The following is a 23,582-nucleotide window of genomic DNA, read 5'->3' as shown; positions in this document are numbered from 1 at the left end:
TGAGTATAGACACACAAGCAAAGCAGCCATTCAGCAGTGGGATGGATCCTGACTACTAAAGAGGAAGAGGGAGAGAGAGGCAGGCTGAAAGAGACTGAGAGAGAGCAAGAAATGGGGGAGTGGTGGAAGAGAGATAGGAGGCGAGAAAGAGTGAAAGGCTCCACATAGCAGAATATAAATCTGTATGTTAACAGGACTAAAACACGGGGGTCTTGAGACGGCTTTATGGGTGATGCTGGTGGGGGGTGGTCATAAAGCATCAAGAGGTGGTCTTCCCTATTAACTGAGGATCTGTGCAAACAAGGAAGTGGAACCCGTGGAATCTTTGAACGCCGGTTGTCAAGCACAGTGGTGGGCTGGTCGGAGGTCTCTGACCCCCTCATTTTCAATTCTTGGAAGAAAAGAGAAGAGCTAAAGAGACACCAGAGAAAAAGGAAGGTGGCAGCGAGGGACCAGTGAGCCATTTCTCTCTTTATTACCTTCATTCACAAAACCATTGCACCCCATTATCACAGCGATGTAGAAGCATTCGCTCCGATTGGAGGAGGTAGGGTCCCATTGACTGCGAGGCTCGCTCCAAAACGCTAGTCCTTTTCATCGCAGTCCCCTTCTCATCTCTCGCTTCAATCCCTACATCTGCTGTTTTTCTCCGTTCTCTCTTTTCTAGTCCCTTGTTGTCTTGTGCCTTTTCATACGAGCCAGGAATCAGGAGGCATTGCGTTTTGGTAGAAGTGGGTGTTTCTGTCATTGTGCTTGGAGCCTCTACAAAGGACAGCTGAGCAGGGAGTGTGAAAGACAGCTTTGGAGATAATAAAACAGCAGCCTGAAATAAAAGGAGGGGGGACCTGGGACTCCAGGAACCGCTGACAACCAATGGCATGCGAACTGTGATAAAAAGAAAACAGTTACAGACTGACAGCCATTATAAGGTAGCTATTCATTGAGAACATTAAACCCTCTTGAGGGGGAAGAAGAGGCAGTTTGCCAAACCATCACTGCTGTTTAGATTCTGCTGTTCCTGTTGCTAAGCAAAGTCTCTAACCTGAAGTTCTTTGGGAGACAGTACTGAGCATCACTCCACAACCATGAAGGGAAGCTCAGAAGAAAGCATTGAAAGCGTCCGACCCTCCAATCTGCAAGCTTTTGCCAATATATCCACCCTACATGGCATGAGCCACATATTTGCCTATGGGCACATGACATTCCGTCGATTTCTTTGGACTCTTTCATTCCTGGGTTCACTAGGCTTGCTAATGCTGGTCTGCATGGATCGAGTGTCATATTATCTAGAATATCCTCATGTCACCAAGCTGGACGAAGTGGCAGCAACTAACCTCACCTTCCCAGCAGTTACATTTTGTAACCTTAATGAGTTCCGCTTCTCCAAAATCACAAAAAATGACCTATATCATGTGGGAGAGCTCCTTGCCCTCCTCAATAATAAGTACCAAATAGCCAACCCTCACTTGGCTGAGCCTGAGGTTTTGGCTGTTTTAAAGGACAAGGCAAACTTCCAGAACTTCAAGCCCAAACTCTTCAACATGACTGATTTCTATAATCGAACAGGTCATGACATCGGTGACATGCTGCTGCAGTGCACCTTTCGAGGAGAGGATTGCTACCCAGCGAATTTCACCACAGTGAGTAGCCAGGCTGTAATTTTGCACAGTATGTCTGCTGTTCTGTTTCTTGCCACATTTGACAGTCTGCCACTTTCTTTTATGTTCAGATGTGCTTTTACTTAATGTGAATTGTGAAATTGATTTGAAATGGGTGCCTTACATCAGTGCATTTGCTGTTATGGTTGTTATTTTTCAAGTTTTGGGAATCCCTTGAAAAGCTTCACCATCAGTGTTGCTTTGTATACTGCAACTGTGCTTTGGACTATTAATGCAAAAAAAAATGAAATCAGAGTAAGGTTCTAAGGTGAAATGCTGCCATTACTTGTTCAGTGATCTCTGAAGACCCCCTGGCTTCCATTAAGGCAGAACATATTTTGTGAGGTGCCATGTGTGTTTCAAAGCATCTTGTGGAGACACTTTTTCCTTAAGGTTTTGCACTACAGTCAGACAGGCAGTTTAAGCATGCACACAAGTCTTTCTTTCAGCATCTCTGACGGATAGCTTAACATCGTTGTTTGAATTTTGATTATCAAATTATGGCCACTTTATCTGTTGTTTTATCCTTGTGGGTTTTTTTCATGCAAATATTCAACAGGGCTGCTCTAAGTTGACTGTTTGACAGATTTACAGAGTAACACCTTTGTTACTTGTTACATAGTTTCAGAAAAGGTGCTATGGTTCTGCTTTGTTACAAAGTATTCATAGTCTGCTCTGATACAATCTTCAAGTGGCTTACATGTGTAACTCTCTATTCACTGTACAGTATGGTTGACACTCACTAAAGTCACAGCCAAAAAATAACCTGTCTAATGTTCGAAGTGCTCACTTGAAATTCAAACTTGGATATTGTGGGCTACAAGGTAGAATCTCTCTGGACTGAGATTCACATTCTCTGGATACTCGATCAGATTAGGATTAGGGGATTTTTGGGGCTGTGTTAATGCTTTGAGGTCTTTGTTGTGTTCCTCAAGTTGTTCCTGAGAGGGCTCGGCATTGTGGCGGGGCGCATTGTCCTGTTGAGGTGAGGCAGCCTCCATCAGGAGCCTATCTGCAACGGTTTAGGCAGGCGGAACATGTCAAAGTGACATCCAATTAAATGCAGAACATTTCCCAGCAGAATATTTCAACTAATGAGATGATCAATGTTCTTCACTTAACCTTTGCGTGGTTCAAATGACGTTGCTGAACGATGTATGTTATTTGTAAATCCTTTGATTTAAAGATATACTAACAGAGAGCATAAGCCATTCATGATGATGGATATCTCAAAAGGAATTTCCAGATGTACAGGATGACACAAACTTGGTCTATTACACTCTGAGGACATGTATATATATATTCATATGTTGCATCAGGACATAAGAAATTAAAAGTAAAGGACTAAATTAGTCAAAGTAGTGATCAGGTTTTTGTGAAATAATGCATCCTCAAAGATATCAACACACAAGTACTGCAGCCATGTCATACTATAACTGTTAAATATGGTTGTGAAAGTGCCACATAAATGAGGTGTGTATACAGGGCCACCCATTTTTCATGGGTTGTGGGGACCCGGGAGCCTATCCCAGCTGTCATCAGAAAGAGGCAGGCTACACTGGTCCGATGCAGGGCCAACACAATGACAAACGAGACAAACAACCATTCACACTCGCTTCTACGGTCAATTACTAATTGTCAATTAAGCTAACAAACATCTTTTTGGACCGTGGGAGGAAGCTGGAGTACCCAAAGAGAACGCATGCGTTCATGGATAGAACATGCAAACCCCATTTAGAAAGGTCTGAGCCAGGGACCTCAAGTCAACAGTGCTAACTACCACATGACCATGCAGTTTTAACCCTTTCTTTTATTTTTGATAATGTTGTGGAAATTGTGTTGCTCTAAAGATTTTTAAAATAATACGACTTGAGTTTTCCAATTTTTGTGTTATCTAATGTTATAATAAGAGATTAAGATGAACAAGTCAGTTAAATTACTAGTGCCTCATTTTATTTGAGTGTAAGATGCAGTTAGTTAATGTCTCCTTCATTTATTCTGGATTTGCCATTCTTTTATTTAAATAAGAGTACTGTATATGAAAAACTGAAGGGATATGCAGCACTACAATATCACGTGTTTCAGTTTCACATCCTAATTAAGTCATGTTATTTTTACTGTGGTTATTTTATTTTTTTATGACATCTGTTAAAATACAGGTTTCACTTATCTATCAACTGAGTTCTCTCACTCTAAAAAAAAAACAGTATGAATGCTTGCCTATGTTTTATCTTTAGCCAATTCTGAAGAAAAAAAAAGAATCTTTCAAGATAACCATTTTATAAAACTGACTCTACAATCAACACTCGTTTGAAGCTCCTTTCTGTTGTAGGGAGTGATACTAATATGGTACTGAATACTTTTAAGTTTAATGTCTTTTTGATTTGTGTCACAAATATTCTGAATTGGTCATTTCCTCATTTACATATTTGTTACCAAGCAGCAATCAGGCATGTCTTTATAAACAAAAATTATCCATGGGAAGCTAATTGGTGTTGTACTGCTTGACTGGAGGCACCACATAAGCTGAATTTTATGAATTTTGTTTTGCTGCATGTCAACTTGTTCCTGTTGTGGAAGTAAGGTGGTCCAGAAATCTGAAATTTTACCTGGTCAATAATGAATTGTATCGGTTTTGAACAGTCTTGTTGATACTCATTAATCATTGCGGCATGCTGTTTGGATGGAGTGCTTGCAGCATTGCAAAACCAAGAGCACTGTGTGCTCTCAGTGGGCAGAAATGTGTTTGTCAGGATTTGGATGAGTGCCAGTGTGATATACCCATTAAGCAGAGTGTTTGGTGTTGTATCTGATAATAATCTCAAGCAATTTACTGCAAATACTTGCTGCTTGTTCACTAATAGAACAAGTTCATAGCCTGCTTCAGCATAGAACACACATTGTTTATACCATTTATGAGAAATTCAGATATAACAAAAGTCACAATATGTTGATGATTTAGCAGCTTGCATTTGGTTGACCATATCTAAACATATTCTCATGTTGTTATATAAGCATAGAGTTTACCGGAAGTATACTGATACATAAGAAAACTTTCAATGATTCAAATTCTCCTCACAGACATATGGTGAGAGAAAGCTGTACAATACAGAGAACTGTGGGAGTGGTGAGCTTTGACCCCGAATAAATGATCGAAGAATTCCATTAAGTCTGAGTTATGAGTTGGGAAACAAAGTTTCAAAAGGTTTTGCATCATAATGGATGGGAGGGCTAAAGGAGAGTGCCATTTACCACTTTAATCCCCCTGATTTATCAGCTGTACTGTTGGCTGTACTGTAATGTAGCAGTACCAATCTCTCCATGGATAATCTGAAAATAAGCATCATTATCTCCATTTGTACATTATGTTGCATTTGTCTCCTTATGCAGCCAGTCTGACTCACCGGATGTGAACCACTGGTAAAAGCCAGACAGTTGGCCACTCAAATCTTCCTCATGGGAGACGGCTTCCTCCAAGCTGCAACCTACACAACCCAAATAGTTGATTTTAGTTGATGAATATTTCTGAATTTTGACTGAACTGTTGTAAACGTCCTTAACAAAAGATTGTGTTTGCAACATCTGTTTGTTTGTTGCATGTTAACCTACCTATTTCATCAAAACATGTTCCCCTCTATTGGATTAAGAAAAAGCCATAATTGATTTTAGGCAATTTCCATTCAGAATGACTATAAACATGTCATGGCATGTCATGAGAACAAATTCTGATAAACAAAAATCATGCCCTTAGGTCCAGTACATGTGGTTCTTACCACTTTCAGTTATTCTCTCTAAAATAGTATATTCTCCAACCTTGATACTTATGCAGGAATTCCATTCATAGTGAAAGACAAAACACAATCAGCATAATCTTTTTGCTTTAAAAATCTACCTCAAGTAAAATTAATAACAGTGAGCATAGATGGGTCTTTTTAAGAAAGTGACCTTTACCACTAGGTAAAAGTATTTATTAACTTGCCATGACTCCTGAAGATCTATATCTAAGACTCTGTAAATTGCACCTCAGATGATAATAGACTGCAGTGTATGATCATAAGGTTGATTATCGTAATCAGATGGGTGTTGATGGAGCTTCCTTCTTAAGTCTCGACAGGTCATGATGAGTCCCTCTTGGCTACATTTCTGCTCATTTTCGTAGAGTGTAAAATCAGTATTCATTATCACATTTTGCTGAAGCTCAGTCTTTAAGATGAGAGTCATCTTTCATGTTATATAGATGACAGCAGGGTGCCAAGGGATAAAACATTGTTACAGCTGAGACTGACACATTGTGACTTGTAGATCTATGCACAGATGAAAACAGTTTTCAGGCAGAGCTCGTCAACATTTAGAGGATATTTAGAGGCTAATTTTTGCTTTAAAGGTTCTATGACAAGCTTTTCCATTTTTTTTTTTGCTTGTCTGCAGTGTGAAATGATGTATTATCACCCCAACAGTTACCCGAAGCTAAAAAAAAAAAAAAAAGTAGGCATTTATTAGTATTTTTTATGCAGAAGAAACCCGTTATATCTAGTAGTCTGAAACTCTCTCTCATGAGACAATCTTTTCACTAGGATGTCGCAATGAATGAAAGTCGGGATTTTCTTTTAACGGTAAAATTCTCTAGGCAGTGCATGCCTATGGGAGCTAGAGCGTGCACTTTATTCACCGTGAGAATTTTAAAAGCTTATAAGAAGTTATCACGCTGCAAGGAAAGAGTGAGCGCTAGTACTTCTCAGAGTGCAATACTCTGTTTTATCTCCAAGAAAATGTGTTTTTCGTTGTGAGGACAAGTTGACCCTTTTTGGCTTCCCAAAAGACCCCGCAATCTGGAATTAGAAGATGTGGTTTGTTTTTCCTGGCCAGCAACACAGTCAATAAAAGGTTTGGATTTGGTCACTACACTTGGCAGAGTACAATTTTATTAACAAGACCCAATATGGTGCTGACTTTGACGGTAGACTAAAGATAAAAGCCAAAGTTGTTCAAACACTAAAAGGGCACAAGTCTGAACCACGAGCATTGAGGGAACCTTTTCAATGTCTCAAATGTCTGTATTGGGTTGGCCTTAAGCGTATGAACAGATTACAGTACAAACATAGTTACAAACCTCTAAGAATTCGACCAATCAGAAGACACTTTAGCCAGGTCCAATTATAACCTAAGGCTTTGTTTAAAATGTCTCTCTAAACATAATGGTGTTCTGAAAAACTTGAAAATTATCCAATAACATCTTTAATTTTTCAGACCCTGAAGACACTAGGAACATGAAAAAGGAAATTAAATTACAAGCTTAAATCATCAGTTTTTGTTGTAAATAATTGACTTTATTGACTTTATTAATTCATGTGGAGATGTAAAACCAGTCCTTGAAACAGAGATGTGTTAATTGGTGATGATGGTGGAGATCTATGTCAGTTAACACATTGGTTCAAAAGCTCCCATAAGTTTCATACTTGACTGAGATCTGGTGACTGCAGAGGCCTGTACACAAAGGCAGGCACAGGGGTATGTCTACAGAAAGGGGCACAGCAGCTGACACTGCTACATGAAGGCTTATGTACGGTGAGCAAGTTACAACACAAAGCTGCTTCCCATGAAGTAGAATTTGAAGTGGTAAAATATCCAACAGCCCAAGCAAACCACTGTGTGAACTTTCTTTTTTGTTCAGTGGGCCTGTGGACTGACTTGTGGAACACAGCTATTCTCAGATTTCAACTAGCCATAGCAAGTAGTCTTGAAATATGTATCATTAAACCCATTAAATCTTAGAAAATAAACATTCAAGTAAAAATATATGAATATTTAAAAAAATCCAGACTGAGATGTGCCACTGGCTGACATTTTTATTATTACTTACTAAATCAAGTATCTTGTCTTTTATAAGAGAGTTTGACAGGATTTAAAATATGCACAGGTCAGAGGAATCTTTGAATGAGTGTAATATACTGGTTACTTAAGAGGCAAGCTAACATGTTAAAAGTAATTACTTTTATGGCCAAACATAGACACAAGTAATTTATGACAACGCAGTCTGTAAAACATAGTCGCTCAAGAAATATATTGGCAGCAAAAAGATCTATTTTGTCAAACAAGTTACCCATCAGCTCATGTAAGCACAGAATTATAGCGATGGAGTCTAAGTGAACAGGATTTACATGCAACAGTGTGTGCACATCTTGCTGAAATTGATGCTGATGCAGACAGAGACACTGGGATCTGTGGTCTGAGAAGAGCTGTGTCACCACTGGGATATTATTTAGATCTTCAACCGTTCCACTGTTCTCTCTTCAGAATCATCTATTTTGCCACCAGACCCATGTGACAGCACTTTTTCATTAAAACATCACCTATGTTGCTCAGTTTTTATAACTTATAGGAGGGAGTGAAAAAGATATAGAAAGAGGGATGTATGAGTTGTTTGCAAATTTCAGTTTTCATAAGAAAAAAAAGAGTGGTCACAGACAAGCCGTTTTTTTTCTTTTCTTTCTCTGCAGTGAGATCATTTGCAAGTACCAAACCAGATCTAGAAATAAATGTATGATGCTTCGGAAAAAATTCCAAAGAAGAAAAAACAATCTGTACATTGGGGGATGTAACTTAAGAGTTCACAGTAGTGTAGTTTCTTAGTTTCTCTTGAAAATTACCGCAGGCAGTCTGGCAATGCGTATATGCAGGTATGAGGCATACAGTATACGCACCACTGAGCAGGGGGATTTACTGTTTACCAATCTAAAAATAGCCATATAAATCATTGTCCATCTTCTTGAGCAAAGCTGCAGCCAGTCGTGTTATTTTACTTGTAGTATATGGTGTTGACTGCCAATATAATGCTTTTGTACCTCAAGTTTAGCCTTTAATGTAGAGCCTGCTCCCAGGCACTGTCTCGAGGATTAACTTGATCATTAAAAGGCACAAACCTTGTAAGCTTCATGGAAAGGTATAAAACAAGAATAACAGGCTGGTCGTGCACATACACAACTTCATAAATCAATCAGGCAGTATGACCACCCACAGAGACACCATTATAGCTCTGACTGCAGGTGAATAGCCATCAATGGACCTCTGTGACCCAAGCTTGACTCACTCTTGAAAAGTTTTACATCGCTCTTGCAGCAGCAGAGTACTGAAAAATAAAAAATGGATGTAAATTGTGATTCATTTTCTGATTTTCTTCTTTCTCATTAAGTATGTAGGGGATGTAGATGTAAACCAACAGGTCCACCTATTTAATAGTGCAATTTTGTAATTGCAATTTGCAGAATTAGTTCCGGTAACAGGTGTTGCCGTCATTTCCGTTAAATAGCCCTGGCACACTGAAGCCACTGATTCATGCAAGTGACTGGTGTGGAGACCCTGGAGCTGATTGTGCAAAGAAGAATGTTGCATAAGTCCATGAACATAATTGACGATACTTCCCATCATCTACTAAACAAAGTGATGAAACAACAAAGTTTGCTCTGTCAAAACCTTCTTTAGCTAATTTCTTGCAGTAGTAATAGCCAAACACAATGACTTCTTCGAATGGTAAAATTATATACAAAGTATATTAATAATAATAATAATGATGGAAAAACAATGGAATATTGGAATTTAACTTTGGGAGTAATAAATATATTTTAAAAATTATTTCCGTTTTTTCATTTAATGTCATTTCATGTCTTATTGTCTTTAAGGCTGCCTAAAGTATATCAGTTTAGAAGACCCTGATAGACACTGGTACAGCATAGAAATTATTCATCAGCCAACAGTATATTATCTCTTGCTGTGGACACCAGGGGCCTCATGTACAAAGACTTGCATGGATTTCCTACTGAAACATGGCATACGCTCAAACCCAAATGCCCTCCAACGTGCAAAAATATCCAGATGTATGAATCTGTGCGCACACATCAATCCAAGCACATTTCGTTTGTACATCCCAATCAACGTGGAATTGAGCGCACATGTCGGAGCACCCGACTCCTCCCTGTCCACGCCCCTACTTAAATACGCAAATCATATTTAAATGAGCCCTGCACCTGCGATTCCCCTCTCTGTACGATCAGAAAATAAAGAAAAAAGAATGAATAAGACGGGGAAAAAGGAAGAACTTCACGGAAAGCGAGATGTCGGTGCTACTTTCTGAAGTGGAGGCCCACAAAAATGTGTGCTTTGGCACGCTGTCCTCCGGCATAAGCAGCAAACGTAAGAGGAGCGGGTGGGAGAGCGTGTACAATGTTGTCAATGCTGTGGGGTCTGAGAAGCGCACATAAGCAGAGGTGAAGAAGAAGTGGTCCGACATTAAGGTGGATGTGAAGCGGAGACTGGCTGCCCACTGCCGAAGTGTGGCCAAAACAGGCGGGTGGGGGGGTGACCAACTCTGTTTGAACAGACAGTCGGCGCAACTATGGGTGACACTGCTCTTTCTGGGGTGGTGGGAGCACATATGGGTGACTCTGATTACCCCCAAGCTAAATACCAATGTTTTTGTGTAACTCACAACAACGTGTTCATACAGTAACGTGAAGAAGTGCGCCGGGCTAAAGGTGAGGCTGATTAAGACTTTTCACACTTTATGCGCGGGGTTATTAACATTTGCCCACAGAGACGATCAGGGGCTTGTTAGAAAGATCTAAAACTGAAGTTTAACCAGCAAAAAACAGCAAGAAACTAACTTTAACCACCGAGTAATATATATAATATAATAATGATGCTGTGAAGACGGGATAGAAATTGGGGGCGCACATACTCAATGCATGTCACGGAGAATAATATTAGGACAATTAAACAAATAAAGTTACTCACCAAGAAGCCAGCCATCACGCACAGTGCCACCCTGTAAGTCTGTTCCCAACGATGTTGTTACTCAGAATGTATGAATTGTGCGTTGAACCAGGCCACCTTGCCACAACGTTGGTTAATTGCATTTACCCATCACATATGATTTGTACATCGATCAAATGAAAATGTTTCCTGTTAACATACAAATTCATCATGTGATTGTGCTTTTATAGCAATGTGTGTGCAGTTGATAGCTCTGATTACAAAACCGGCTCTCGCTTCAAATTGAGCTTTAATGTTGGCTTGTTGCATTGTGGGAATTTGATATATGTGGCTGAGATGCAGATAATTCTTTCCCACACGGCTGGCATGGCTTAGCTCAGGGTAGACTGGCACAGTCCCAATCGGTTGGCCAGCTCCCTTTGGAATGCCCCGGTTGCTCGGAACCCCAGTGTGCACATCATCTGTGAGCACAGGCAGCCCATAGCTCCTTGCTGTGTTGCGCTCCAACGCCGGCCGCAGCTCTGCGCACGATTCCAGGAAGATTTCCCTCAAAACGGCTAATGAGCCAGTCGCCATCATGTGCCAGAAAATCGTCTCTGTCTAGTGAACACACGCTCTCTTCGAATTGCACCATCTGCAAAGTCTTCTAATACTGCTAAAGCAGCCACACGACAGAAGCAACTTTTCGCAACGAAATTTGATATGGATTACCAGTGCACACCAGTAACCACTCCGGTGAGTTGATGATTTTGAAAACGGACGTTTATTGTGCTTTTACGGACCTTTTTGGACATGCGCATGACTTGCCGTTCTGAAGCAGGCAAATACCGGAGACAGCAGTAAACATCAAAAAAGCGGTGAGGGGGGTTCTAAAACATTGCAGACGACTCATAAAAGAGGCTTAATGTTGAAAATACCGCAGTTCCCCTTTAATCATCAGTCCAAAGTAATACAATTAGAGTAAAGCCATGGCCTCTTCATTTATTTGTACTGCTTTGTTGTGACGGGTGTTAAGAGGTCAGAGATCACCACCACATTTCAAACATCTGCTCTCGAAGAACTTTGCACTGTAGAAATCACAGTGTAGACTACTGTCTTTGAACTTCTGTCTCAAGGCGACATTTTAATTTGTTACAAAATTGCATTAAACAGGGCAATTCAAGCCAGTATTCAGAAAAACCTGGATCCTGATGCTAATTGCTTCCAAGTTGGACCATGCCCCACCTCTGGTAGAATTGTAATGCACATGAATCCATTGTAATATTCCTAAAAGACACACAGAGAAACCCTACTTACCACATGTCCATTGCGGAGGTAATAAATTTCCCCCTGGAGAATCACAAAGTGTGCACCATTACCTCCGTCGATATAGATTTTTCTGCAATGGCCAGTTATTCATTTCACCTTTATTTGTGTGTGGATCAGTTATAAATGATTGGTTTCTGAAGTGTTCAGGCAACATATCATATCAAGCACTTTTTTTAATTTCTTTCATAACATTATCTTCCCTTTAATTTTCTGGCTTGCAACAAATCTTCCGAGGATAGAACGAGGAGTGAACCAACATATTATACGAATGTATGCATGTTCTGAAGCAATTTAGATTTTGACTGGTCTATAGATACATATATTCTATTGATTTGGATTTCCCTTGGATTTCAACAAATCGACTGACTGAATTTTTCAATGTTGTGTGTGTCACAGGGGAAACACAGCAGAAGAGTTTATGTACATAGAGGATGTGAGCCTTCGACTTGACTATGGAAGCAGATAGCAAATAGTATATTACTAAGTCCTTATGTTGGAGAAATCTTTCTATCAATCACCAACTCTGACAAACCCACAAGTTCACTGGATTGTTTCCTTAGATTTGTTGCATAAAAATCATAGATTATTTGAGACTATCATTGTAAATCACAGTCCCAAGAGGTAAATGCTCTGCCATGATGTTGACTTCCTACTTGATTTTCACTGGGGATGGTCTTTGAATATACCTGATTTAGCGTGATCGAGACACTGTCTATGAACACCAAAACCTAAGGTACGAACGGCTCTTACTCAACTCCGACTTTCTTTTAGGACTTGACAGTAGAAGTGTTACTGGCATAAAGTACAGATTGTTGCTCTCTGAGGTGAATGCGTGATTACAGACTGTATAAATGAATTTGATTTTACAAACCAGACAAGTTTATAACAATTTCCATCCTTGGAAGACCCCTCAAGGGCCAAACTAGTTACCGTTTTGAATGAATAATGGTTACAAAAAAGGCTGTCAGTATAGCTTTTTGTTGTGCTTAAATGGTTTTTCAGACAAAGCATAAAACAAATTATAGAGGCAACATAAGTACCTATTAAGGCAGTGGAAATGGACTAGAGGAGATGTAAATTGGTGAGTCGAAAGATTTATGCTTTTCACAGATCTTCTTTATAAACATACAGCCTGAATATAACAAGAAAAGGATGGAGAGAAAGGAAAATAACTCAAAAACAGCAAAAACAATTGAGATTTTTTTTCTGGGATCAAAAAAAGCACATATATTTATAGTTGATTTGCTTGCTGCTGGATACCCTCACAAAGAGAAACAGGAAAAAAAAACAATAATAAAACAATATTGTTAGATTGGAATGTAATTTGTATATCCTATATATTAGGATTTTAGGATTTCCCAATACATCTAAGTGGTGTACAGTAGCACTCTTGCTAAAGAAAGCACTGAACAAAGAATTCAAGTTTCAGTGTTCCAGATGAGTGAGGAAGATCCCAGTGTCAGGTCAACTCTTGAAGGTAGGTGTCGCTCCAAGATATTTGCAAATAGAAAAGAGCACGTTTGCTCGAGATTGTGGATGTTTTAAATTTGTGATCCATGTGACCTCATGTCACTTTATGAAATACTTGGTCCAACTATCTTTTGTCATTCTGTAGAGGACAGCATTTGTACTACAAGGAAAGGTCAATCTTGTTTGATTCATGTTTGCCAGTACAGAACAACCAACTGACAGAAGATGATGCTGCTCTTTCAATGGAGGAACTTGTAAATGTTTGGTGTTGCATGCGCTCAATGAGCATTTTGCACCTTGCGTCTGCATGAGTGGTTTTTCCATTAACATGTAGCAACACAATGAGGTAGGACAAATGGATATGTCTCTGCATAAATTGATTCTGCTTCCTACACATAATGAATGATCATTAATTCCTTCCAAATTTTGCCCAGAGTTGAAAACAGGCGACTCCTTTAGTCCCTAACATTTTCGTTCATGAAACCACTAATCACGCAGACAGATTTGTTCTAGAAATCGTTACTGCTGTCATTACCTTGATTGTGACCTGTGTCATAAATAGGGCTGCAGTGCCTTACTCATTTACATTCACAAGCTGTTGTGGTTTATGTTGTCCAAGACTGGATTACGAACAGCCTAATTGCCATTTCTTTATATACTGAGTTTGTTTCTGCAAAACTACATGTTTTCATTTACACAGCTCTTCCAGGAATACGAATATTTAGAGAATATTCTGTTGTTATCATGACAAAGTTGTTATTATGTTCTGTTTTTGCTTTGATATGAGTTAGCTTTGAGTCTTGAATTACTGCTCTTAATGAAATGAATCTTAGAGAGATTGCTATGTGCCTTAGAGTTTTTACAATAGCTCCCCATTTCCCTCATGAAATGCACTTAGTTAGATTTTGGTATATACTGTAATGTGCTTTGTCATAATTTGTCCCTTTCATTTGTCATGGAACAGCTATGGCCAATTGTATTATTTTTTTAAAAACGTGTTAATTTATGGTAATTGCTAAATCCAGAATTGTCTCCTCTTATCAGGGTTTTACACTGGTGTCATGTTTTTATTAAAACAGCATATTGCACCACAGTTCACTTTTGACCAAGTAAGCTAAAATGTTTTAGGTAATATGTGGTGGGTCAGTGGCCTTCAAACACAACAGTATTTGTGGAGATCCAATCTTACTCTGCCATGGCCAGAAATGGAGACATCACAAACAGGCTTTGCTGCTAGTTTATTTCAATGCATTGATACAGACTGTGTTCAGAGAACAGGATGCAGTCACAGATATAACGCTGTTGCATGATATGAAAGCTTACTGTCAACAGCCAGAAGGTCACACCTCTGCTGTGGGAGTAACAGTCTACTCCGGCATTACTTAGCCTTGTTTCTCTTCTTGCAACCATCTGACATCTGGCATTTTTAAATGTATGTCTGACCTGTATCTGAATACATTTCATACAGCCCCATTCATCCAATAAGGGCATGGTCCTCTCTTGAATATACAGCTGAAACCAAAGACTATACATGAAATAGCCACCCTCAAAATTGAAGCCCCTTTGGAAGTGTCTTAGAGCAGAACTTGGTAACCTTGAGAAGAGGGAGCTTGACACTTCTAATAAATACACCTCAAAGGTTTGTCCTTGTCTCTCTCTGCTCGTCTCGTTTCTCATCTCGTCTCTCTTTTTACGCGTAGAGGTACCAGGATTGTGTGGGGGTGATACAGGTTTGAGACTCCTCATGGTTGGTTTCATTCAAGAGGGGGATTTTTTGCAAATCCCAGTCGAAACATATTATTGAACTCATTTTCCACCACAACTCAGTCACAACTCAACCAGATCAAAGTAATTACAGCATCCATGGTCAGATTTTTTGCTTAGTACCCCTAAGTACAGCCATATCAGGGTGGTTGAGAGTGACAGCTTTGTTGAAATGATACTGTACATACAGTGGAGCTGTATTCAATTGACAGTCGCTAACTAATACAGCATTTAAAGAAGTGAAATATAGATTAGAAATGAGAAAAAATCTATATGGTACGTTAAACAAATGTTAAGAACGGTATAGGACTGCATCAAATGATGTTACATCGAACCAAAAATTATTGAAGAAAAATACATCTATCTATCCTTAAAGGTTGGGTAGGGGATCTTTTTCTGGAAATTTTTTTTACATATTGCTTGAAATACTCTTCACACCCCCATTGCAACCAATTAATTAAAAGTTTTGACACAAATATGAAAAGTTTTAGTGGCCTTTCACAATGATTGGATACTGATGCCGTCTATCAAACTGCAATCTGCTCCTCCCTCCCCCTCCTTCCCCCTGTGCGCGTACCCTGCTCCGTGAACGAATTACGTGTCCAGAAGCTTGGCAGGAAGCTAAACTAGAGCCAGCTTGCCTAGCACCTAGCATTATTAAACGTATAGTTAGCATATACTAAATACTAAATACTAAATACGGCAACGATCGATGCTTGCTGTCAGAACAGCACTCGTGCACCTTCGTGCTCGTGCGTGTTCATGTACTCTAGAGGCGTGCCTTCAGGGGGAAAGTGAAGAAAAGGGTTGGGACTTTTTACCGGTGTATTTTCAAAATGCAGCTTCGCTGGACTCAAAATCCTGGATCTCCTACCCTACCTTTGATTGAATTGCACTCAATATATCCAGATTTAGATTGAGTAATTTTATTAGGGAGATATAGACGGGTTTCCTGCTTACAAACATTATTGGATATGGAAACATCGGGGCAAAATCATGGTTTGCAGTCACAGGACTGTAATAATCTTTTTGTTAAACATTCATTTAATTGTCTGTAAATTTTTGTTGGCTCGATATTTAGATAACTCAATCATAAATGCTATTTCATTATTCAGAGTTTTTATATAGAAATGCCAAAAATCTAAGCTGACAATGTTTTGACTTCACATACATGTTTTTTTGACACTGGTTGTGTTTCTGCTCCTTATTTGACGATATCAACAGCATGATAGCAACATTAGTTTTGCAAGGCTCATTAACAGTGTTGGGATCTCCCAATTTTTCAGCATATTCAATTCAAGATTCCTTTATTGTCATTATATATAGCAGAGTGAAAGTTAAGCAGTCCATGATGGAGGATTTATTATTCTAAATGGTGCGGTACAAGCTAAGGGTGCAATCAGTTACAGCTACTATCCCAGACTAAGCTTGTAGTCACATGTTTAAGGCCCCAATACACTTCACTGAAAATGTCATTAAGTATTTTCACAAAGAAAAATCTGTGTGCAGCCAAATCTTATATATTTGTATTCTCAAATCAACATATTCTTTGTGTAGTTTTCAGAGCACTGGAGAGTCTTTGGGGCTTAAGTCTGCTCTTTTACTGACCAGGAACTGCAATCTTCTTCTGCTCTTGGCAAAGGGCTTTGATCTCCTTGGAATTTGTTTTTTTTTACCAATTTCCAATAATTTTTTTTTTGGCAATCGGCAAAGTTAACTGCCTTGTCATGTCTGTTTAAGGGCTTGTCTCTACCAAACAAACCAGACTGAGCACTGCTCTCTGCCCCCTAGTTGCACACTCACCTCTGTGATGACATTGCACAGAAGCCATTGTGTACACATCCCTAATATTAAGTATTAAACATACTTTGTCCAGACAGGTTTCAACAAAAAAAATCTTTATCTCCACCTTACTTGTTCAAATATATTTTCTTCTAGTTCTGAATAAGACAAAGATACTGAAGGTTTTACATTGTTAAGTCTCAAACCACTCGGAGACATCACACTGGCTACATTCACTTTTATACAGTCTGAAAGTAAAATTTACTTTCTTGGTAAATTAATTAACTGTTTTGGGCCACAAATTGTAAGAAAATATTCAATTCAAAATTCAATACTTATATTCAGAATGCTAGTCTTCTCCCTTTCTTCTCCCATTCCATACCACAAAAGTATTTTTTTTTTAGAGTTTCATAAAGGTTTTAGAAATATTTGGTAATATAAGAGTTGCATAAGTCACAATGTTAATAAATTGATTAATTCCCCAATAAAATTCTTCAAAAATAAAGAAGTATGTAGACTGTGAATTATTCAACCAGATGTGACCATTGTCTAAAACATATTGTGTCATTATCCAACAAAGCTTCCCAACTTTTTTTAATACGTTTTTTTTTTTTTGTGCGTGCGTGCGTGTGTGTGTGTGTGTGTGTGTGTTTGTGTCTATCCTGGCTAGTCAAAGATTTCAAAGGATGTAGCCAAAGGGAACATTGTTGCATTGACAGGGGAGTACAGGGACTGCTCTTTGAAAAATCTTTTAATCATAAGTAGTTTTGACTTCCTTTTCTGGGGCAAGCCAAGGTCTCATTAGACAAGTTAAATGATTTCCCCTTCATCCCATATTTACACCAATTGTTTCTGCGTGAGTCCACAGTAAGAAGCAATTCATACCTCAGATTTACTTTGTATTTTGTAAGGCTGCTAATGTGCAAACACTCACTTGTATGGTAGATTTTCCTTACATATGCCTTCCACAAATGAATAGAGAAATCAATAACAATTAAAGCTGCAGTCTGCAGGATTTGTTGTTGTCATACGTAAAGTCCTCATTTTTGGGATTTTAAGAGTTTACATGATCTATCAGAACGCTTGAAGTTGAAAACGGTGACCTCCGTAGTCGCAAAATGCAAGAAATGCTTATTTTTTAACCGAAAAATAAAACGTTATTCAACTTCCTGTCCCGCCCCATCAAAACACATGAGAACTTGTGCACGTCTACGTGCACGCCAGATGCGCGTACACGACTCCTCATTCATCAACTCACCTGTCATTTGCGATCATGGAAGACACAGTAAGTAGACTAGCCCATAATGAAGTTCAATAGTCTAGATAAATAAGCGTGGGGACGAGCCTACCTTGTATCGCGCGTGCACAATTGGTGATTGACAGGCAGCAGAGCCCAGCTCGTAACCTGATTGGTTACCTTTTACCGGTCCGGTCTGCAATTTTGTAAACAAATCTGCTGGCTTTGGAGGGACCTAGCGGGACATATAGGGGACCTAGAGAACTCATTTTTTTTGTATTGGGGTATTTAATGTACTACTTTCAGAATCCCCGGACAGTTCCAGGCATTATGCTTGAAAAAGAGTTGCAGACTGCAGCTTTAAGTCCATGTTTCGCATTCTCTACCTCAAATGGCTAATGCTATCAGCAGTCTTGTATTTCTATTTCTCTATTTCTATTTTTTCTTATTAGATCTAAGCATAGATAAACCAACTTTGTTAGACTTCACATATCTGATAAGTAGCTACTAAATTAATCAAAAGTTGATACACTCACTTATGATCAATGCTTTTCTCATCTCAGTGTCGACTGAAAACAATCAAGCCCTTTGCTACCCTGGGCCAGTCCGTTGCCATGGTAGTCATCTATGAGGCATGCTTCTTTTCTGTGCTGTTATCGTTAATTGCTTTACTCTACATTCAGCGCAATTACCAGACTATTACCCAACATCCTCAATGTCTTCTTGTCCCTTAACCCTACCTCTGCTTTAACCGTCCAGTTGATGAACAGAGTGGAACTGTTTCTATATCTGTGTAGTTCAAAAAAATAATAATCCAGCTGATTGCTTGATGGAATTCTGTGCAGCTTTTCTCTGTGTGCACCTCTCCTTTATCTTGTGTACTGTACAACTTGTGGCTATGTGGTTATGTTTGACCAAACGTAAATGAGTTGCATGTTGATTCTCAGTTATTCAAATTGTATATGATAGGAAAACACAGCTCCTTAAACAGCCATTAGAGGTTGCTATTTTTTACAGCTTTTAGTACAATAATACTGACTGTTCTAATCAAAAGTTTCCCTCGTTTGGTGATTCATCTACAGAATCAGAACAGCAGCAAGTTCCTGTTTAGCGGTCTCCTCAGACTCATTATGGCTGTGGAACTGGAGGATATAAAATAATTGTCTCACGTGGGACATGCTTGTCACCATAAATAGATTTTTGGGAAATAAACACCTTAACTTATTTAGTTTTGTTAAGGTGTTGGATTGTTTCTTCGTGGACATTTAAATGCTAAGTGTATATTCAGGGGGTCAATCGTTTAGAAGAGCTAAATTGACTGTTGTCATGGATATCCTAACATGACTCAGTCTGACTTCATAATGGCTGAATTGAGAATTACACAGGCTTTTATTTATTTTCAGGTTTGACTGGAAGCCTTCATGCTACCTGCAGTTTATAATGGAGGGCAGCCTACGGGTGGCATTGTGTCGTTGCATAGCACAACCAGAAATGCACACTAGGTGTTGTGAAACTCTCTCAGCTTAAACGTCTGCTAATAATCAAGAAAGTGACCTGAAATAGACGATATCTGTATCAACACAATGCTACACTTTAGATTTGCTATGGTTTCAACAATGGCTTTATAAATGAGGATCAAGGCTCCGACCATGGGAGTTGGAGGGGTTATGGAAAGGACAGATTGACAGAACTGCAAACATACAAAAGATACTGAAACAAAATCCCATAGTTAGCACAGCGCTGAATCCTGGCAATGTTTTGTTATCTGTAATTGCAATGACCTTACCTGAATAGTGTTGTTCTGATATGTGTGAGGAGGAGTGGTGACTCATCTAGTTAGCATTTTCTGTAACTGTGCTTATCTCAAAGTGTCTCTGCTCCACAGCACAGTTCGTACCTTCCTGTCTCCTGTCTTTGCCTGCGTTTCTTCAGATTAGCAAACATGTGCCGCTGCTGATTCACACGTTAATCAATACAATGGAATCCATGGCTTAGACTGTTTTGATCAGAAAATATTGAATTATTTGACGATGATATTTATATTCCTATCAAAGGCATGTTGATATCTGACTTGGAATATAAATGTCTTCTGATTTGTTTGTAGGTGGTATATCTATATTAGCTTCAGTTGACCCTCAGCTCTTTGGTAGTAAAGATGTGTGGTTTAAAAAGCTTTGTTTACACAATTTCTCTTATAAAAGAGCCATTATATTAGTAATTATGTGGTGCATCTGACTTTAGTATTTACTAAATGAATGTACTGATTTACATTTTGATAAAAAAAGCAGTGAGTCTGTGGTTTATTAGCTTAGAAAAGCTCTGCTGATCTCTGTTGTTTTCTTTCTTTCATCTCCATCTTCCTCAGTCTCTCAAATCTGCCGATAATGCCTGTCAAGGGGCTCTGCATGAGAGCCACAAGGGGACAGTTATTTTTGAAGACACTTAACTCTCAGTACATAAAACAGTGATTATTATTAAGAAACTGCTGGTGTGGTAGATGTACTAGCTCTCCCTGTCGGCCGGTATAAGTCTGTATGTTGCCCAGATGTACTCTCCTGATAATACAGCCAATGTCAAAATTCTTTCATTCCTGTTTTGCTGTTTGCACACTGATGCCATATGGAAACAGGACTGGTTAGGATCATGATAATACCTTTGGTGCATATACACATTAGAGTCTGTAATGCTGTTTGTGATGTGTTTCTCTTCAGTGGATCGTAGGAAGACTCTCTGCAGACAAGTCAATGTCTCGCTCACTCTGCTTAGTCAGGCCAAACACACCCGAGGCAGCTTGCTCTCTGCCTGCATATAAATTAAAGCAGATAGCCTTGTCCATGCTTTATTATCTGCCCTGTTGCTGAGTGCTGTCTCAAACTCTTCACTGAGAGGTGGTGCTGATTTCACAGAGGCAAATGACAAGAGTGTCAACCTCTTTAGCTCGCCCCAAGCTGAGGAGGAATAACGGCCACCGTTGTGAATTTATGGGAAGCGCTGCAAATGAATGATCAGTGATTCATGGCCATTGTGTTTTTATCAAGCTTTTATTACACTTCCACAGCAACACCTTTGCTTACAGTCAGTGCATAACGGACTACATGTGTGTACATCAGTTTGATAAGAAAAAACAAAATATGAATCACACTGCTTCTTGGATCTTACCAGAGGCTTTTTTTTGTGGATTTCATCATCGTCACCCAGGGCAGGATCACAGGCTTAGTCATATTAGCACTTATCCCAGCAATCTGTGTACAGTATGGCCTCAATAGATCTAGATGATATTATATTTGTAGGTGTTTTCTTTCAGCACAGTGAATTTGAAATAAACATGTATAGTGTCAAAGTGGTGACTTTCAACCTTTATTCTATACAGATGGTGATTCAGAGCTCTTTCATTTTTAGATTGAATTGTATTTCAATAAAATATTGAGGACATTTCTGCAGTTAACAAAACTAAACAACTTTGTTCTTAATTGTGATTTACTACTCAGAATAATGCAATTCAAAATGTTAATCACAACCATGCTATAGTCCTGGCTGTAATCTACCATTCAGTGTGGGCCCAGGTCCCTGTTATCTACATGTTGTTCACTATGATCGGTGTCTCAGAAGTTAAATTAAAAGGTGATATGAAGTTACAACCTTGCCATGTTGTTTTTCACCGAGTAGGGTAGATGTCACACATCATCATTTGTGTAGCATTAAATTCGCTGGCATGTAATATTGTTGGCTGAATGTATGCCAATGATTTGTAAATACATTGAGTATGAGGCAAGTTCCTCTTCTTCATGTGGTAAAATTTTATACACTACCATTAGCTGGCAAGAAATATGAATCACAAATTTAATGATAAGATGACTTATGGTAATGGGAATTATTTTTGATGTGGAATAAAGTTGGACAATGAGAAACAGTGTGTCTAGATTTTGAAAAAAAATAAAACAAAATATTTAAATGTCACATGCTATTTTATCCTATGCATTTTCTCTTATGACAAACTAAATTGTCTTAATATTCAACTTGGCCCAGTTTGTTTCTCTGGACAAATCATGTGTATTATCAGCTATGGAGTCATCATATTTGTTCCTGCCTATGGGGTGAAACTTGTTACCATTTTTACAGGTTCAGAAAATGTTGAGATGTTATTTGGGTTTGTGTGCAACTAGCTGCGACAAACCTGATGGTCAGCATGAAGTGGTGGTGACTTAAGAGGGGACTGCATCAAAGTCTGACATATTTTACTAGTTTGAGTAAGTTTACATCAGTGGTTGACCATGCAGTAATAAATGCCAGAGCAACACTTCCAGGGGGATAGCATATATTGTTCTATTATTATTTAAATTTTCTAAAAATAGGTTAAAATAAATGAATCTGAAGAATAAATTATGTGACCTTAAAAGGCTTTACATTTTTTTACAGTAGCAGCTTTCCTGCTGGACATAAAAACTATAGTGTATGGCGCCCATTCGAATATGAAATTAGCTGCCAGAAGGGCATTGCATAAAATATATTCCCTTTGGGAGAGATAAGCATGAAGGATAACGGATCTGAAGTTCCTAAAATAGAACTGTATCACAGGTCACGCATGTCAATAAAGCCTTCATCCTTTCAGGGTGAAGCTGTGTCGTCACAGAGGTTTGTTTCCAGGCGGTGCAACGGGCACAGAGCGACTGCAACATCTGATCTAGCTTGACTGTAGCTCCGTTATCTTCAGTAAGATTATACTGTCATGTTACCTGGTGATGCACACACCAGCAAAAGATAGATGAAACTTCTAGCCAGCATGCATTACTCCAAGACCATCATACACTACATTAAATCAGCACTGAGCAGCCTTGTATCAAGTCAAAAGCACTTTAGAGCTCCATCCATCTTCACCCTGAATAGATGGTTAGCTTACTTACATAATCTTAGACACACTTGCTGCTCCTTGTTAAATCACTGTTTCTTCAGTTGTGTCTCACTGTGTTGCTCACTACACTTTGTCTGCTTATATGAACTGATGCAAGGGACTGCAGGGACACCTCTCCCTGCCACAACTCTGCTTTCACATATGCAATGCTGTTCCTATGATTTGCTTCTCAAATTTTGGCTTTGCAATGTGATGACATTAAGAGTAAGACAACTAACTTACAAAATCGTGTCAAATCAAAATCGCACACAACATTTGGTAACTGTTCCTGCAGGCTTCAGCTACTTTCCATTGGAAATACTGTAGTTTGCAACTCTGTCTTGGAGCACAGGGTCACCACAAAAAAAATGTCACTCTTCAAACAGACTTGAGGACTTTTTTTCCCCCTCCCTTTACATTCTCAGCAGGAGTATTTTAGGTTCAAGAGACTCTGTGTGTTTTACAAGAGCAACATCTTATCTGTTCATTGCATTTGTTTAGTTTTTTTTGTTTGTTTTGGCTTGCTAATCTGAATTACTTGCAAAAGCTAAAGCAATGCTTTAAGATGCAGAATAGAAAATAAGCCTTAGCTGTTTAATTATTCTAATGAACTCATTATGGGTCTGATAATTGTCCTCAGTTGGCACCACAGATTGGAAGCTGCTGGCAACTGATATTTCACCATGAGTTTATTTTCAGTTTCAGTTGA

The 23,582-nt window shown here is 38.9% G+C and overlaps 1 protein-coding gene across 1 annotated transcript in view; it reads left to right on the top strand.

The window, feature by feature from the left end:
- The first annotated feature begins 81 nt into the window (after positions 1–81).
- Positions 82–23,582, top strand: part of asic1c (acid-sensing (proton-gated) ion channel 1c) — a 106,960-nt gene continuing 83,459 nt past the window's right edge. The window contains exon 1 of the mRNA XM_075483209.1: positions 82–1,640. Within this exon, the coding sequence (XP_075339324.1) occupies positions 1,086–1,640 (555 nt within the window). The 5' untranslated portion in view covers positions 82–1,085. The remainder of the gene's footprint in view (positions 1,641–23,582) is intronic.

The sequence above is a fragment of the Odontesthes bonariensis genome, chromosome 14 (genome assembly GCF_027942865.1).
Source record: "Odontesthes bonariensis isolate fOdoBon6 chromosome 14, fOdoBon6.hap1, whole genome shotgun sequence".
NCBI classification, from domain to species: Eukaryota; Metazoa; Chordata; class Actinopteri; order Atheriniformes; family Atherinopsidae; genus Odontesthes; species Odontesthes bonariensis.
The sequence above is the reverse complement of the archived record's forward strand: the minus strand, read 5'-3'. Positions and strand labels throughout refer to the sequence as shown.